Source organism: Dermacentor albipictus, chromosome 5, assembly GCF_038994185.2.
Source record: "Dermacentor albipictus isolate Rhodes 1998 colony chromosome 5, USDA_Dalb.pri_finalv2, whole genome shotgun sequence".
NCBI classification, from domain to species: domain Eukaryota; kingdom Metazoa; phylum Arthropoda; class Arachnida; order Ixodida; family Ixodidae; genus Dermacentor; species Dermacentor albipictus.
In genome coordinates this window covers 29,414,910-29,433,460 of record NC_091825.1, presented here as the reverse complement: position 1 = coordinate 29,433,460, position 18,551 = coordinate 29,414,910, and the positions used below count along the sequence as shown (strand labels likewise).

At 44.5% G+C, this 18,551-nt stretch overlaps 1 protein-coding gene and 1 long non-coding RNA gene across 5 annotated transcripts in view; one reads left to right on the top strand and one right to left on the bottom strand.

The window, feature by feature from the left end:
- LOC135913831 (kinesin-like protein KIFC1) overlaps positions 1-18,551 on the top strand; it is a 122,017-nt gene that overhangs the window by 90,969 nt on the left and 12,497 nt on the right. For all 4 annotated transcript variants that reach the window (XM_065446521.1, XM_065446523.1, XM_065446522.1 and 1 more), the window contains 2 exons: positions 5,648-5,787; positions 15,486-15,635. In XM_065446521.1, the coding sequence (XP_065302593.1) occupies positions 5,648-5,787; positions 15,486-15,635 (290 nt within the window). The remainder of the gene's footprint in view (positions 1-5,647; positions 5,788-15,485; positions 15,636-18,551) is intronic.
- LOC135913832 (uncharacterized) lies at positions 1,450-11,489 on the bottom strand. The gene is made up of 3 exons (XR_010568123.1): positions 11,344-11,489; positions 10,929-11,135; positions 1,450-2,069 (listed from the first exon to the last, which is right to left on the bottom strand). It is a non-coding gene; the product is annotated as an uncharacterized lncRNA (long non-coding RNA).

The window sequence follows — 18,551 nt, the reverse complement described above, 5'->3', positions numbered from 1 at the left end:
ACAACAACATTGTTTTCGATGGGAGTGAAATGTAAAATTACCCATCTACCAAGCTTTGGGTGCATTTGAACCTTTTGAAGGTCAAATTATTTTGAAAAAAACTTTCCCAGGTGGTCAAATTACTTTATTGCGGATCTTGAATGTACAAGCTGTATAAAGTCGGGAATAAATAGTAAAAAAAACTTAGGAACAGTATTTTGGTGTCGGCATCACTCAGAACTGCAAAATGTTCAACAGTATTTCAGAGTGTGGTACTCCTTGAAACACGGGTCTCCGCACAGCGCCTTATCGCAGTCTGCACACCTAAAATGCGTGTATGTTCTTCTCTTGGAGTGATGAATTGTATTGGCGCACACATGACATCTCTGCATGCGGCTGCCTTGGGCAGAGGTCTGAGGCACCCTCTCGCATAAGCGCGTTGCCGCAGAGAGCGAGAATACCTCGTGAACGGCAGTGATAAACAAGCTAAGAGCAGCGCCAATCAAGATAGAAATCGACTTCCGCCACCTCTGCAAGAGAGTGCCGACAAAGAGGAAAATGACGTTTTGCACGCCTCCGTTACGATCACGCGGCGAAACTGAAACCGCAAAAGGGGTGTCGCCGCAGTCTGCACGACGCGCTGAAAATAGAAATCGGTTCTGTTTGTCTCCCCAAGAAGGTAGCAGAAATTTTAAACGCTTCTTGTAAGTCCTAACAGGTGGCAGCACTTCCCAGTGAGCACGCATCGTCATTATGGCGCGAAATTTCAAACGGAGGGTCGAAACCGTACTTATACGGCAAAGCCCTTGCGGGACAGAAAACCGCCGCCGTACATGTACGTCAAAAACCTTCAAAGGGTTAGAAAAGTCCCATGTGGTCATGTTTATTCCAGAACCCCCACTACAACATGCCTTATAATCAGATCGTGGTCTTGGCATGCAAAACCCCAGAATTCAACTTTTAGCATTGTTATACCACAAATTCCCATAAACTTGGGGGAGCACTGAAAGGGACACTAAGGGCAAATACTAAGTCAATATGGACTGTTTAAATACCATTCCAGAAACCTCTCGTTTGTTTCGTGCCAAGAAAAGACTTGGTTTACATGAAAATTGCATCTGAAGGGCCTGAATACTGTTTTCAAAATTCATATCTCCCGCCACCGAACCAGGCGAATAGTAACATTGAATATGCCATCACCACCTTTTGCTACCATCGGTCAATAAAACGGCAATGCTGAGGCAAGACAGACGGCGGATTCGCCGCTGCAGCTGCTTTTTGGTCAAGTGGCGTAGGCTGTTAGGGCAACCCGTGGCATCACATGAAAGTTTAATTCTTTGGTACTTGCAGTTTGTGTGAGTTTCGCGAGTCTGCACAACCAACGCAGCACTATGCGATCAGGAAAGTACTGAAATGCGAAGGCTTGGGCGGTGCAGAGTTCAGGAAACGAAACCTTTCGACTGTCCGCATCGTTGTCGGGGTTATTTCAATGAATTCTTTTTTCTAAAAGTGAAATAGAACTGGACTAGTAGCATTTTATTTTGCCTTGAACTACAATGATGTTTTCTGCAATGAGTGGTTCAGTACTAGTGGCAGAATTTAACTGAGAAGGGCTTTTGTCATCGGGAAGTACTGGAATGTTGAGAGGGATCCTCTAATCATGTCCTGCATTTACCTCAATTTCTTTATTATTAAGGCTCTGTTCGCGATAATGTTGATGCCTTGGAAATTTTCAAGCGCTGATCTATCACTTTAGCTTGACCTAAATTTTGCCTTTAGTGTCGCTTTAATCCTGTGCCAACAGTCACTTCATTATATTTGCAGTCAAGCTGAGCATCGGGGTTGGCACTGCAGAAGTAACAAATAAACAAGGCAAAAGCTGTGCTCACTCCCAACCAAAACAAAGTGGTGCTGTACTGTTTGTTACAGCCATTGCTTAGAAGGGAACCGGAAGAACAATGTCTTTTCTTTTTTCTTTGTCTTATGCCACATGCAAGCAGGGCTTGTGCAGCACAGTTGTGCAAGGCCCTTCTGTTGTTTTCCTTCAGTTTCGGACATCTGACCAACTCGCCCTTGTTTAGGTACTGCATCTGTAAAAAAAAAATAAGAAAAATGAAAAACTTCAGTATAATGCGAGGTATATACCGCATTATACAGCAGTGATTGTTAATATGGTGCTAGAGGGCTAATCAGGTGACTGTTGCCTTTTGCCCAAAGCGTCACGACAAACAGGTGCCTTTTACTGCTACCTGGCAAAGAATGGCCAAATAAGTGCCACGTCATTTCAATCTGGACAGCTTCTAAATACGTGGTGCGGGCACGCTTAAGCAGAGTCGCACATCTGCAGCTACATTCAACCTGTCTCTGTGTTTGCTTTTCTTTTAAAGTATGCAAGCCCACAGAAAGCATGCTTGCATATGTTGTAGAAAACTGCAACAAAATCTTTACAACCATCTCATGGAAAAGGGGAAACATTTCTGCAGTCCCCAACCAGAATGCCTCAAGGCTTGCAGTAGCCACGGCAAAAAAAAAAAAAAAAAAAAACTTTTTGGGGGCGTGGGTTTTACGGACCCCCCAAAATGGCTTTGTGCGTCGCCACCCCCCCCCCCCTTCCCCATTCGAGAACCAGTCGTGGGGGATCAGTCGTCGCTCTATGCTGAAATGTAGTGACAGGCATGCAACAACTTGCAGATAGATTTCGAGGGGCATGCGGCATGGAGCTGGCTTATTTGCATAGTGAGGCAATGTGGACAGGAATTGCTGCTGATTAGCTCATTGGACCTATACTCCCAGAAAGAACATTAATGCTGTTGGATCCTTTGTGCAATAATGTTCATGCCCTTTCATTTCGTTCTAAGGGCACCCTCGCTGACCGTGAATCTGTGCCCCTTGCTACTGAGAGACTGGTTTTTCTGTGAAGCTTAGACGTCCATTGGCTGAGCACGCTTTACCAGCAGCACGAAATTGTAACTAAATTCAGCACAAGATTGTACGCATATGCTTAGATTATATAGAAACAAGCGACAAGAACCCTACTTGCTCCCGTACAGTCAGAAATATGACTTGTTTCAAATATTCGTACCCAACCGACTATTTGAAAATGTTCGACTACCAAGTCTAAATTGAATACAAATATTAAGAGTGTAATATTCAATAGCATTCGAAATTTTCTAATATTTGCACACACCTGTTTAAAGTGTCACATACATCTTCATTATTTCTGATTGGACCCTTGCTGCAAATAGGGCTGTGCAAAGTGGTTTATTGAAACGAGCTGGAAGCTAGACAGCCGAATGTTGGCTCCTTGCATCGCTATGTTGTCATGGTAAGGATTAAGCTCCTTCATTGTTTCGGAAAATGTTTAGACATATTTTTCAAGTGGCTGGATTAGGGCTTCCCAAGTGTGCTGGGCAAGAGAGAGTTGAACTTAGTTTTAACGAACTTGCATCCACCATATAAATACCTTTGTTACAGTTGCTAGCTAATAATTCGGACATGACTGAGTGCTAAGAAGTCCAAATATTTGGGAGTCCCAAATACCAGATTTACCAGAAGAATGAGTGCTTTTATTCCAGGAGTGGCCAAAAAAGGTGTGCTGTACTCTTGGATTGTCACTTTCGGTGATATATGCCTACTTTAATTCTGCATGAGTTTAGTGCAAGATGTATCAATGTCTACCAGTGGTGGCTGCGACAGCATTCTTGGCACAATGCGAAGCTTGCTGTCTTATCACACAGCCGGAAATGTTGTTGGCTGTTGACGTATGTGGTGTTAATCACCAAAAATATTGCTGAGGTGAAGTTATTTTGACATACGATCATCCGAGAATACTGCCCACGTTTATCAATGCGTTGGCTTGGGTATTTAAGTGGTGGTTTTGGTAACCAATCTTGTGCGTCTGAGTGCAATGGTTAGTGTTGTCATTGCTTGTTTTTTATTGCCAGTGGGTTTTCGGATGTAAATGATGCACATATAGCAAAGTCAGACCTCACTGCATAATAGTCACATGCACCACTAAATTAGGTAAAAAAATTGTGAGGTTTAACATCCTGAAGCTGCACAATAGATCATGAGGGACACTGTTGCGGACGCCTGTGGATATGTACCACCAGGGGTTCGTCAACATGCACTTGATGGACGGCACGTAAGCACTTTTGCACTTTGTTTTCTTTGCAATGTGGTCGCTGCGGCTTGGATGGCACTTGTGACTTTGTGCTCAGCAGGGAAATGCCACAGCCACTGAGCCACCTTGGTGGGCCTCAACAAAAAACAAGTTATGATCAAGTGTGTGTGAAAAAAGTGCAAGACCCTGGTAGGTCAGCAGGAGTGTCTCCCGTCTACTTGCCAAGCGGCAAGGTGCATGATGCACCGCTTTCCACATAGCAGCCCTCTCTCTGTTGAGCATTGTGACCGTGCCATCTGTGCAACACCATGCGACAGCACTGGCAATGGCTCCGCTGGTGTGACCACGCAGGATCAGCACGAGCCGGCACGGCCCAAGCTGAGCAGCTGACCAAAGTGCATGTGCACATTCTGCGTATGCACTTTCACATGTCGGGTTTATTGAACATGCGGGAAACTGAAATGGTGTTCCTGCACGATCACCTTTGGTGATATTTTCACTTTTGAAAGATTTTGTGCAACTAGTGCCAAACTTGCTGGTGTCTATTGGCAATAGTTTAGCTGGCAGTACCAAGCACGCCGTCTTAGTACACTTTCAGAAATACTGCCACCCATAGACGCCAGTGCATCCAGCACTGGTCCCTTCGACAGTACCGTCGAAAGTGATTGCATGAAAATATTGCCCCCTCCCCACTGTTGTAAGTTGCCCTTTTTGAGAATTAACGTTTTTGCTACCAGAATACATAATTTAAGCTGTTGGCGAACACATTTTTGCTTTGTTGCATTGTGTTAAATCTGGCATTTCTGATTTCGTTATAATAAACTCAGAAAATCCAAACTGATATATAAAATGTACTTAATTGTATTCAATAATTCATAATATTTCTGTTCATTATGATGTGTTTCAACTAAGTAGGCATGTGCCCTGTCTAAAGGCTGCCATCACTAGTATTCTGGTTGATACTAGCTAAGATTAGGTAGTCGTGAAGTGACGCTATAGTGTTTCGTACATACAGGTCAACTTTGTAATGGCTATAATTTTCTAATTGCTTGTGTTTAACCAAAAAACCAAGAAATATAGTGTCTCGTATGAAAGATATGAGTACTATACATTGTGAAATTCAATGCAACAATAATTGTCAGATTTGCTTTGCAAAATATGTAGTAAATATTTCGTTGAAGGTATTGCAAATCTGAACCTATCTACCACCGAATAAGCGAAGCGACTCGTTTCTGCAAGCAGCTGCTACGGCGCTCCGCTTGCGTTTGCAGCTGAAGAGGCGCACGAGTGTATTATTTTAGGCAACTTTACATCTAAAAGTTGCAGTGGTAACATGTCAAGTTTTTATTTTGTGTGTAGTGTAGCAGATCAATAACTGCAGTGCAAAACGTGCAGTGAGACTTCTGTGACCGCTCTACTTCCATAGGTTTTGCTGTGCTGCCTGCCAAGTATCAAATGGAGTGCAGTTGATATCAGTTAGATTTCCAGATGACGACAATCATTTGGAGGGTGCGTGTTTGATTCATTGTTTGGCTGTCCATGCAGGGCGGCTGAACTTGGTGGACTTGGCTGGCAGTGAGCGTCTGTCTGAGTCCCAGTCAGAAGGGGCGCGCCTACGAGAGGCGCAAAACATAAATCGATCACTTGCCAACCTCGGCAATGTCATCCTGGCCTTGTCGAACCGGGTTAGTAAATTTTTAAAATTCTTTTCTCGGGTTTTTCAGATTGCAAAAATGCATGCAGTTGCTGATTGAGCACCTTTTACAGTTTTATATGGAATAACTGCTCTTGTATTGGCAAACGCATGCAATGTTTACAAGAGCAGCGTCTGTCTAGACCACATACAGAAAATAGCTTTGTTGTTTGCTCCAACTTTGTAGCAGGCAGGGGCGTGGAAATATTAAGCACAGCATAGACGATTTATAATGCAAGTGGCCGGAGTATCTGCACTAATAGCAGTACCACGCCACAACCAAAACATTTTTCAAAGGCTGCACATGTGCAAAACAAAGACACTTATCAGAGGATCGCAGCATGTGACCAGGATGTGTGCATCTGTGTAAATTTACGAACGTCAAAATATTATTGTCGAGCAACCACTGTCTTTCCATGAAGCAAAGTAATAAAGGAAATGGAACACTATAAAGGAAAGTACGTCGCTGACAAATTTTTGAGACCTGCTCGGTTATTTTGAATTCCCTGCAACATCACTACCAACTCGACAGTAAGTGTAAAATGGCGAGCAAGATAGTTTCGAGTAGAACTTGTTGCTGGGCAAGTAGGTTGAGATCTAATGAACACATTGTTGCGCTAACAGGAAAAAAAGACATAGGAGGGCAAGTAAGAAATGATAGGTTCAGCACTCAACCTATCGTTTCTTACTTGCCCTCCTAAGTCTTTTTTTTTTTTTTTTCCTGTTAGCACAACAGTGCATTCATTTGAAATAGTATCGCACACTGTATGGTGCCTGGTTCGATTTCTTGCACGGATCTGCGTTTGCGATGTCAAAAACGTGGTGACCGCAACCCAAGTTGTGACGGTTCAAACGTTGCACATGCCAACCGTACGCTCATTTTTGTTGTCTGAGTGGTTTCACCAGTTTTCAAGAGCCATAGAGCAGCTGTGAAACATTTAGTTGACTTGGCACAAAACCGAAACTTTGGTTGCATTCTACTGACAAGGCAGCGCTGTTAGGCCTAGCCAGCATGAATGTCGGGCAGCATGCTGTGTGAGCAGCTTTCCCTTGATATGTTTGTATCAGGGGCATAACAAGGTGGGGGGGGACGGCTTATGGAGCATCAGCCCCCTCCCCCCCCAAATTTTTTCGTGCTGTCATACACCGCAGACCAAAACAACCCCTGGGGCTGGAAATCATTCTGGAATTTGTCTAAAATGTATTTTTCATGCTCAAAAAGACTGTCTCTTTAAGCATGAAAAATACATTCTGACCTTTCAGTGCGAACATTGCGAACTCTGGTTGGATTTCGCGGCAATGCCCATGCACCTGGAGTCGTTAAATGCAAGGAGCCCCACATAGAATAACGAACCATCTTTAAAGATAGGAAACTACCTTCCGCAGTGGTACGAGAATAAGCAGCGGCAGTGCATGGAACTTACGCAGCTGGACGCCGGATGACGTTGCTCAACCAGGAAGTGGAATTGCGTTTTCATTATTTTAGAGCGAAATCCAATATGGCAGCTCTTCAGCGGTAGCATACGCTGGTATGCGCCGTGCTTGCCCTGCCGGCTATGCGGCAAGCCTCAATGCTTTGGCTGCCACGTACCTAGTGCATTCTAATTGCCAGGAGACCAAAGAGCCTCTACTGATGCCCATGCAAATAAGCCACAAGTGAGTGAACTGAACGTGCGATTTTATTGGCAGAAGAGGAGCAGTGTACATTCTCGTGCAAGAGCAGAAATAAAATTTGCATGTCGAGATATGCTGGAATGATTGACGTGAGCTTGTAAACGACTCACCGTCGTCGTCGCACATCGCAATCTGGTAACGAGCGACAACCAGCGGCGCAAGCAGATTGGACAGAGTGTCCCACCTGTTTGCAGCGACAGTCACCGTTAAAGATGAGCAACTTTCATTGCTAAGCAATTGGATGACGCAGGCATCTGCTGCTGCAGCCTACACAGTGACATGGGCTACCTGGCATTTTAGTATTGACTCCTTTCCAACCTGCACGTTTTTCCTTCAGGGGCCGCTAATGTGTAGCTCACACTTGGTGTCCCACTTTGTCTTAATATGGACAGGTCGCTTTCGTAGGCATTGCCTTCATCAGCCACTTTTGTGGGCCTTTCCACCCATGTGGCCATCAACTTCATACACATCGTACCACGTAAGCACATATGCTGGTCTCCGTTCATGCCTAATCGCGGCCGAGAAATGCCAGAGGCACAATTTGCCCATGGCTGCAGCAGGAAAGGGTGAACAAGTAGCATAAATCGTGGTGTATGTGAATTGGGAGTCTATGTTGCTGTGCAGATGGCAGGAGCAAATGCTTACTTCGAGAGACTGCTTCCCAATGCAACTGACCAGGCCGCCATATCCGCGAAGCATAACACGGCGACCATAACCAAGTGAGATAACAGCGAAATTAAACAGCAATCAATCACCACATAGGGTTTAGATAATACATTATACATTGGCTATGAGCCATATGGCAACAGTGAGCATTCACAGGCACAGGCCTCTTACAGTACATTCAGCCGCCTACCTACAGGCATAGTGCTTGCCTTCGTCACACGTGGTGCTCTGATAATGAGTGACAACCAGCAGGGGAAACAGATTGGACAGAGTGTCCCACCTGTTTACAGCGACAGTCGCCATTACAGATGAGCAACTTGCATTGCGAAGCAATCGGGTGACGCAGGCATCTGCTGCCACAGCTTACACAGTGACATGGACTGCCCGGCATTTTAAGATTGAAGGGACACTAAAGGTTATTATGAAGTTAAAATAAAGTGATAAAGCAATGCTCTAGAATGTCTAAGGCATCAATATAATCGCGAACAGAGCTTTCGTAACCGAGAAATTGAGGTAAATGCATGACACGATTTGAGACCCCCCAGCGACACTCCGGTACTAGCCCGATGATGAAGGTACTCCTCATCATAATTTGTCACTAGTACTCAACTACTCGCATTAAAAAGATAATTTAATTAGGTTATCAGACGGAAGAAAATGCTACTTGTCTACTTCTGTTTGATTCTAAGAAAAAATAACATTTTGACGTTGCCCTTCAGTGGTATGGGTGGTTGAAAGGTTTCGTTTTCGCTCGACTCTGCGCTGCGCGCACTTTGAAGTTTGTTGTTTCGTTATCGTGTCATTCTGCGCTGCTTCTGCTGGCTCGCGGAACTTGCATTTGGAACAAGCAGCAAGAATGCCACATCCATGTGATGCTGTGGGATGTGCGAACGGTCTGTGGAACTTGGCCAAGGGCAGTTGCAGTGGCGAATCCAACATTACTTATCACTGTGTGCCAATGAGTGAACCTCTCTGTTTGAAGTGGTTAAGTGCCGTACCTCTGCCACAGCGCATTTGCAAAGAGTCGAGAAATTGCATAGTGTGCTCGCTGCACTTTCGTCCAGAGGATTACAAGTTCAACGCTGACTTTCTGAAGTCATTGGAATGCCTTTCAAAGCAATGCTTTCCCGTAGTGCTGTTCGTCGGTCTTGCCTGCATTCTCCGAAGCACAAGAACAACTGCAGGTCGAAGACGCTCCGGGGCGGTGAGTGCGGCATTTGGTTTTCACGAAGAAAAAGCTACAAATGTGCGAATATGTACAGGCATGACATACAGTTGCCATCGTAGTTGTACGCAACGACGCCGGCAGCGTGAGCCCTCAGCAGCAGGTCACGTTCATCAGTGCTTAAATCGCTGAAGTCGAGCCCAGCATTGTGAGCCAATGTGTCGTTGTCAGGGTCATACATTGCAATGAGCGTCAAAGTTGGCGTCATAAAATAAAGAACCAGCGTATCGTCGCGCGCCTTCCCTTCCGCTAGCCAGCATAGTTCCCCTTTCGCGCTGCTGTCGGTTCTGTCTTGGCTCTGTTTCTAGCCACGCATTTGCATTTTGCGCAGAAAAGCCTTAGTGCCGTCTGCGGGCGCTGTTTTACTCACCGATGGCGCAACGTCACTGAGACCAAGCCGTCACCACTCCTCGTTTGGAGGGCGGGCGATTTGAACTGCGCTATAGGTACGCGGACGCTTCAGAACGCATTTTCTCTTAAAATAAGTCTCTTCTTCGCATGAAACAAGCATTTAGAGGTTTCTGGGATGGTATTTCAACAGTCCACATTGACCTAATATTAACCTTTAGTGTCCCTTTAACTCCTTTCCAACCTGCACGTTTCTGTTCTTTCGGGGGCCGCTAACGTGTGGCTCGCGCTAGGTGCCCCACTTTGTCTCAATATGGACAAATCGGTTCCATGGTCATGACATTTGGCAGCCACTTATGCAGGCCTTTTCAAGCATGTGGCTATCAACTTCACACACTTCAAACCATGTAAGCACATATGCTTATCTCCATTCTCAGCAAATCATCGCCGAGCAAGACCGAAAGCACAATTTGCCCATAGCTGCAGCAGGAAAGAACAGGGAGCACCGTTTACTGTGCGTGTATACTGAGTCTTTGTCACTGTGCAAGACTGCAGGAGCAAATGCTTACCTCGAGAGACTGCTTACCGACGCAACTGACCAGGCCTCCCCCCCCACAACCAAGAAACGTAACAGGCGACCACAACCACATGGGGAACCAAAACCAGATTCTGCAATCGATCACTTCAGTGTAGCTTGCGCAAGCACCCATGCTACTGAGGAAGAGCAATCATCGAGACCAGGAATATGGAAAATGTGAAAGCTTGCATTCAAGAAAAAAGCCACTCTGCTCTGCAAGCATTGAAGGCTAAAAACATTAAGAAAAGTAAAATCGTGCATAGCACACGGTGTGTAGGTTAATGCAAGACCCATGCCGATGCTGCATCAGCTATTTCAGGAGAGGAATTGTGCATGACAACATACACTAGAAGATACTGCTACAGATATGTTAGGCTACCAGACAGTGACTGGCATTAAGTATCAGCGAATAATCGGTTGACCTTTATGTTTGGATGAAGATGAATGATCTCTAACGAGAACGGGCAGTGAAAAAGCTTGGATTTATAGAAAAAAAATTACACTTGGCACAAATGGAATTGATATGGCCAGGAAACTGATTAAGGGGAAACTAATGGAACTCTTTTGGCCAGTGCCGTCCGTGCTTGGTCAGCAGTTGCAGATGCATCTGAATACGAATAATTTCTAGTCTTTTTTGGGTTACCTGGATGACTCGGCCAAATGTCCGTGCTGGTGGCTGAAGCTCTTTTCAGTCTTGACACAGCCCTCTGCAGACTTGATATCTCATCCAAATTCTTCTGCGTGCGCTTCTTTGTTCGTAGTGTAAAAGCCTTGCAAATTCGCCTCCAGCCCCTTTCTGTTGGTGTAGATGGGAGCTCCTGTGATGACCAAGATGTGTTTGGCACAGACTCTGTTGGGGCAGAAAAGTGACACATGAGATACAGCACAGATTAGCCAAACTTGTGTAGCGTTTTCTTTCATGTTCGAAGCAATTATACTGTACCATAAATATGAACAAACATTCATATCTGCTCCTAACAAATGACATGTACCTCAAGACTAGCAAGCCAATACAGCATATATAAAGTGTATGTATTTCTTTACCAGGTGTCGCTTACCTTGTAGTAGCAGCCAAAATCCACACAACGGCCTTGTTATAGCAGGCAGCAGCTTCTGTTTAGTACATGGAGTGTGTTGCTTTATACTGGTGCTGTCCGCATTACTGCATGTCTGGAACAGAAATTTTGTCTGCATCAGAAATTGAAAAAGCACAATTTGGCAATATGAAATGCAGAAAGGTGTGACGTATATATTGTAATGGTTTGCGACTACAAAACACATCCAAATGTAGGAGTCCCAGACCAGGAAAAATTTTTTTTCAACTGCAAAGTTTTTTTGTTTTTTTTTTTTCGAGGAACCCGTATGGGTTTCCTTTGTAGCAATTACTACGAATGGGTAGATGTCTGATTTTCCCTTTAGTAATTACTCCTCTCCACCTTGCGGGTTTCCCCAGAACTATTATGTGAAACTGTTGCCTTTACTTCGTGTTGTCGACAACTTCGACTTCGCCCTGTCATCTGCTAGCCGCCTGGTTAGCTCAGATGGTAGAACGGCTGCTCCGGAAAGGTGGTGGTCCCGGGTTCAAGTCCCGGACGGGGACGAATTTTTGTTCAACTGCAAGGCTTTTCTTTCGAGGAACCCGTACGGATTTCCCTAGTAGCAATTGCTACGAATGGGTGGATGTCTGATTTTTCTTTTGTTAACGGTTTGTTCTAGGGTGCTTCAGCAGCATGGTAAATGAATATTGCCACTGTCCATAAAATTGACGTCTGCCTATCTGCAATGCATGTCAACAGCTTAAGTATTAACCCTTTGAGGGTCGATTTTTTTTCGCCATGTGCGACCGCCCAGGGTCGATTTTTTTTATTGCAGATTACAATTCTTCTGAGGAACCTATTAAAAAAAATTACTGATTTTTCTAGGGTGACCGTAAAGGGAAAAAAATATTGTGTTGGTATATATTGCCACCTGCAGTTGTGGGGGCAGTTGTGGGGACAGGAAGGCCAAGAAGGAAGAAGTGCACCTGCTACCACTGGCCCGCTTGATAGCCTGATTCTGTCGCCATTGTTTTTCAGACGCCAGCTGTCCGCATTAAACGTATCCAGTCCTTTTTGGAGACACGTGATAAACTGGTGGAGGTGCTGGGTGTTTCTCACTCGTGCCACAGACCCCTCCTGGGAGCGGGCCGGGGTTGCGTGCGCACTTCTTCCTTCTCGGCCTTCCCGTCTCTTCTTTTGCACTGTCCCCACTACCGTAGGTAGCATTTGCAGGTGGTACTGTTTATTCATGAATAATAACAATTAAAAAAGGAAATAAAAGAATAAAAAAAGTTGATGCATTATACACATAGTTCAAGGCTTAGAAATGCGCACTCGATTTTACACCTCTCAAATCATGTTTCTGCTACTACTGTAATATTTACGTCCATAGCGTAATCGAACTGCATAGGTGAGCACACTTAAGAAAACTGTGGGGTTGTGCGACTGTTTAAAAGCAAAATGTGTGACAAACTTCTAATCTTCATTGCCAACTCAGATTTAGGCGCACGTTAAAGAACACCAGGTGGTCTAAATTTCCGGAGTCCTCCACTATGGCGTGCCTCATAACCAGAAAGTGGTTTTGGCACGTAAAACCCCATAATTTAATTTTTTTTGAATCTTATTGCCAACCAGAGGCAATTAGTTTTCGTGCGTCTCCAAAAAGAAAAATAAGGAAAAGGAAACACATGCACGGCGGCATCCTTCCTATGCGCACCCCTGTGAGCACTAAACGAGCAAGAAACAGGCGGTCGCCCTTTGAGTGATTAGTAACGATGTGATAGACATCAGTTTTGCAAGCACAAGAAGTCTAAACCACCCGTGGAACAAAACCCAAACTATATACTACCACTCGCGCGCCAACGCGCGAGCGGTAGTGTATAGACACACCGGAGCAAACTAGCTCTAAAAGAAACCATGCAACGACAAGAGAGAGGGGGAGGTGTGACAAAAAAATTCCCTGTATTCCCACATAGTGGCAGCACATGCCAGAAAAGAAAAAGTTAGGAAATAGGTGCGCTTTTTTGATATACAGATGGCACTGTAAATATACAGCATCCACCATTCTGGGCTTTGTGCAGTGCTGTATAGTTGTCATTGACCCTCAAAGGGTTAAGATCACAAATGAGAACATTTGTGTCCTCATTTATGCACTAGAAGAGGTCACACTGCTGGTTCCACAAACAAATGCATAAAAGTCATGAAGCTATTAGAACTGATGCATTATTTTTCCGCACGAACGTGATGCACCGCTTCATTACTGCAAAGATAAATTCCCTACAGTGAACCAAACTGAACAGCAAGAACATTTGGAACCAACAACTACGGAATGTGGGTGAATTATCATGCTTGCAACTGTTTAATACATTTAATTTTGTACTTTCACTTCATTTTACCAAAGGATTATTCGGTTTTGTGGACGAAACAAGTTGCTGGCAGACTCAAATGTTTTATATATATAGTATTGATAAGGCTACTCAGTCACCTATGGCCACGGCTACAATAAAATGAAAAATGTGACTCTCATTCCGATATCGCTTTTCCTTTCCTGATTGTGCGTGTATAACGACGGCCTCGCAACGAAAGGTTTATTTAGGAAGCAGCAATGGAGGGTACTGACTGCCCCTATGTAATGCAAGATCTAGTTAGTTAACTTGCCTCCATCTGCAATTTAATGAGACAAATATTATACAACGATTCAAGCAGCGGTGTTAAATGATTCACCATTATTGCCGTTGTCAGCCGCAGCAGAATCCATCTCCTGTTTCGATGCAGACGTGTTCCGAACGGCTCACGACCGATACCCAACTTTCGGGCTTACATGTCCGCTCGCAAATGCGTCATTTCACCCCAAGTTAAATAATGCGAGACATTGAAGTGCAATGAAATAGTTTTAGCAACCAAGAAACAACCAGCCTAAGTGTACGAACGAATGAGTCCGTGCCGCCGTGCATTCGAAAATACCGGTAAAAATTTGAAATCCAGGCCAGAGGTCACATGGAAAATTGATGATGCTGAACGCTATTTACGTTTATAATGACAAAAGAACAATAACCTTACTAATAAAGAGTACAATATCTCATTAGAAATAATGACCTTGTGCCCTGCTCTGGTGCCCTTCGTAGCTAACTGTTTAGCATTGGGACGTTAAAAAAGAGCCCTACCGTATAATTGAGTGGACGTGAGATATCGGCAAGACTTGCGAGATGAGATATCACACAGCATGCTAAAGCGCTATTATCGAGTGATCACTTTTGGTATACAATTGCTTTCTAAAATCTCTGCTTTTGCGTAACTTCTCACCACACACGTCCAAGCATATACAGCCAACAGCGGCCTGAATTTTGTCGGTCATGTTAAAGTTGCTAAGGGAGGATGCGAGGCTGAAAAGTCAGCTTTTGAACCAACATGCCGAATTTTGTTAAAATGGCAGGAGGCTTTGTCTCCTAGTCATTAGAACGCGTAGCAAATTTGATTACCCTAGCACAAATAGAATGTCATGTATGTCCCATCGAATAAATTAGTGTTTAACCTTGAGAAAACTCTCATTTTAAAAATTATAACGTCAGATGAGGTTTTTCTGAATAACTTTCTTCTATATGCCCTATATTACAAGTTAGGGGCATCTTTTTCCAATTTCATGCCTCCTTCTTTAGAATCTGCGTTACTTGAAAACTATCTTCTTTTTTTTTGGTACTGTGATCCGGAATGTCTACCTTTTTCTTTATAGGAGCAGTTCAGAAATTCAAGGTGTCCATAGTCTTACTCCTTAGAAATTGTTGGCCTAGAAACAATTTTGGTGACAGCATTCGCCTTTAGTTTCGAAACGATAGTTTTCCCTAAAAGGGCCAATTAGCCCAAAAAGTGCAAGCTGATCAAAATTTATCAGCCATCCCAAAATTCTTGAATCTGCGGTTAAAAAGAAAGCTAATTTTCTTCTCTCCTGTCGCGCAGATAATAACCAAACTTGGCAAGGAGCTTCTTTATACGCTTAGAAATTCGAAACAAGCAAAATTAGAAAATGCATGTTTCTGACAAAAATTGTGATTTTAGCCCCATATCTCCCCTTAAAACAATATTGCCTCTTGTTTAAAGACGCAGTGTTGAACTGTTGAGACTCAGGTGTGGTGACCCTGACGGGTTCTTTTGCCTTTGACCTGCAGGCTGACCATGTGCCATACCGGAACTCTAAGCTGACGCACTTGCTGATGGACAGCCTGGGTGGCAATAGCAAGACATTGATGCTCCTCAACGTTTCGCCACGTGAAGAGAATATTAATGAGACAATCAACTCGCTCCGCTTTGCCACCAAGGTAAGTACTGGTGCCAACTGCGCCGACTATTCAACTATGGATGGTGTGGGATGCCAGCTGCAATATAGGGCCTAAAATATTGTGGCTGCAAGATGGTTGCGGGTAAACTACACCCTCAAATCTAATTCAACCGGTCCTTCCCCCGCAACTTCCATATATATATTTTGTGTTGTCTAAAAAAATGATTGGCCTACATTCGAGTAAGCATGATATACTAGTGATGATTTTAATTTAGCATGCTTAAAATTGAACTCTGTGGTTATTACACACAGCTACGCTGTTAAGGTTGTTTACCAACCAGGCAAAGTCGGGGAGTTTTTCATTTTATTGAGTAAAGTCATGGAGAATAATTGATTAAATTGCTGAAATTGGAAATTCTTGTAGCTTGGTTCTTCCACAAAGTTCTTAGGTTGTCTGCAGCACTGCGATTGAGCTTTCCTGCAGGATAATTCAGTTTTCAATCACTATATTGACATGCATAATTCTTTATCTGTATCCAGTGACCACATTTCACCGGCTAACAAATGCTAAACATTATGGCTCGGCACAGGATGAGCCTGTGTGTATTCGAAGTTTCGCGAATGTTATCGAGGATTCTATCCATCATCTGTTGTCAACGAACCTTGTATAATCTGACTGTAGGCGTGTCGAAAATTGTGTAGTAGTTTCTTGGAGGCATGTGGGCGTCAGCGAGTACGTATAAAGGCCAACACGCTTGACCCGCAGATCACATTTCGCTGATCGCCGACTATGCTCACCACTGTTGTGCTTTAGCTTAGCCTGCTTTTTGTGGGCACAGGTTTGCCCAATAAAGGGCTTGTTTTGTCATTCACAGTTTTGCTACTGTGTCCTTGACCGTCACTACTATGTGATGATATTAAAGAAATTGATTAGTAAATTATGTGTAGCAGTGGCTTCTGGCTCAACGTGAGTGCAAGCTTGCCCCGTAGGATGCAAGCCAGCATGACCTCCTACCACAATACAATTATTTATACACAGAGCTTGCCGTACATGAAACATCTTGTATGTTATGGTGAAATATGGTAGTGACAGGGTGAACCTGGCACATAGGATACATGCTAACGACAAACCAAAGGCCTTCGTTCATCGCAGATCAGTATTATTTTTATTTTGATGAGTTGATGCTGCACAGCACCTGTGTTGTAGCCAATTGAAACATGTGGTTTTTACAGACAGTTTTCATTTGTGTAACAAGACCAGTGGGTCACGCTATCACACACTTGGGCAACAACATTCAGAGGCCATAGATAGAGGAAGCTGCTGGACGTAGCTCAGTACAGCTCAGAGCTGCCATGGCTGTGGCACTAATGCATACTGTTACACTGTTAAAGCCCGGTTGTAATAATGCGTCTTCATTTGCTACTATAGGACAGCTATGCGGCATAAACCAAATCTGCAACTAAGAATGAAGCTCGTGTTGCACCACCGAAAAGGGACCATGCCCGTATGAATTTCTGCTCCACGTGTTCAGCACTTACGTGGAAAATGCAATAAGAGCTATGGGACAGTGCGGCGAAATCTAAATGTCCAGCACTCCTGCGTAGGAAAAGAAGCTGTCAGCACATCAATTACAGTCGAACCCACTTACAATGATCTCAGTTATGACGGCCACATTTCAGTGCAATTATGATTTTCTGGCCATCCCTATGGAAACTGCTTCCAGATATACCGAAATTTTTTTCGATCATTGTTCTCTACAGCAAACACTTCGAACCCGGTCGTGTTAAAATGAGGACGCATACGAAGTGCCAAAGCTCGGAAGCGCGACAAAACTGGGCACACAGCAGCATGCGCCTCGCTCCATTACAACTGCAACTATGAGCCTTTGAGATGAGTGAGGGAGCGCCTAGAGTGGATTTTGGAAGCCATGAAGGTCATGCATGAAGGTCATGCGTTTTCAAAGCACGCCTCCTGGTTGGAGGCACGCTGCGTAGAAGCTGGAAGAGTGGGTGGAGAGAGAGGTATTTATTGTGATAGAAAAGCTGAGAGGTCGGCCTGAATCAATGTTCTGACCTGCTGCTCGGCGTTTGAGGAAGGGGAAAGGGTGCAGACAGGAAGAATAGGGAAGACGTTGGGTATGAGGATGAAGATGGTGGTGAAAATCTTGCACGCTCCAAGACTCTTCAGTCTCTTGTCCAGTCTGCTATCATACAAAAATTTGTTGAGCTTTCAGACTATCACGCTGATGACGAGGGTCAGGCGAAGGTACCAATAAAATCTTTTCAGCTAATTGTGCTACGACAAATTTTGACAACATGCCTGTCAGCAGTTTTCTCTGTGCATCAAATCGCGGACAGATGCACAAGAGGTGTTCTGTCATCGCAGGAATACCGCATTCCTCACAATTAGGACTGTCTGCCGGGCCAATGAGATGTAGGTAGCGCCGGGTGAAGGCCACACCTAGTTGTAATCTATGCAGCAAGCTTGCATTACACCTTTTCATGTTTGGTGGTATCCGTATTTTAATCTCTGGGTCGAGTTTGTGAAGGGGGTGATGACAATGGACCTGGCGAAGCCCAATATACTGCAGTATTATCTCGCAGAAGTCTGTACACCAGGGCATTAGTGTCTGCTCATGAAAATGGGATGGACACTGGCGTGGCATTAATGTGGGCCATGTTTGCCTCCGCGTCAGCGAGCTCATTTGCATGTAAGCCACAATGTCCTGGAATCCACTGAAACTTTATGCAAAGAGCGGGTGGAGGTGCTAGTTGTGCGGGTGGTGCATATTCACGGTTTGGAGCAATGTCAGGTGGAGGGCGAGGACAGGGCAGAGTCTCGGGCAGAGGCGTTTAATGAGAACCGAGGGACAGGCACGAAAAGACGCCTAGAAGCCGTGGAACTGCAGATGGGAGCTGGCGGCAGCACGGGGCTCCACAACGCTGCAATGAAGTA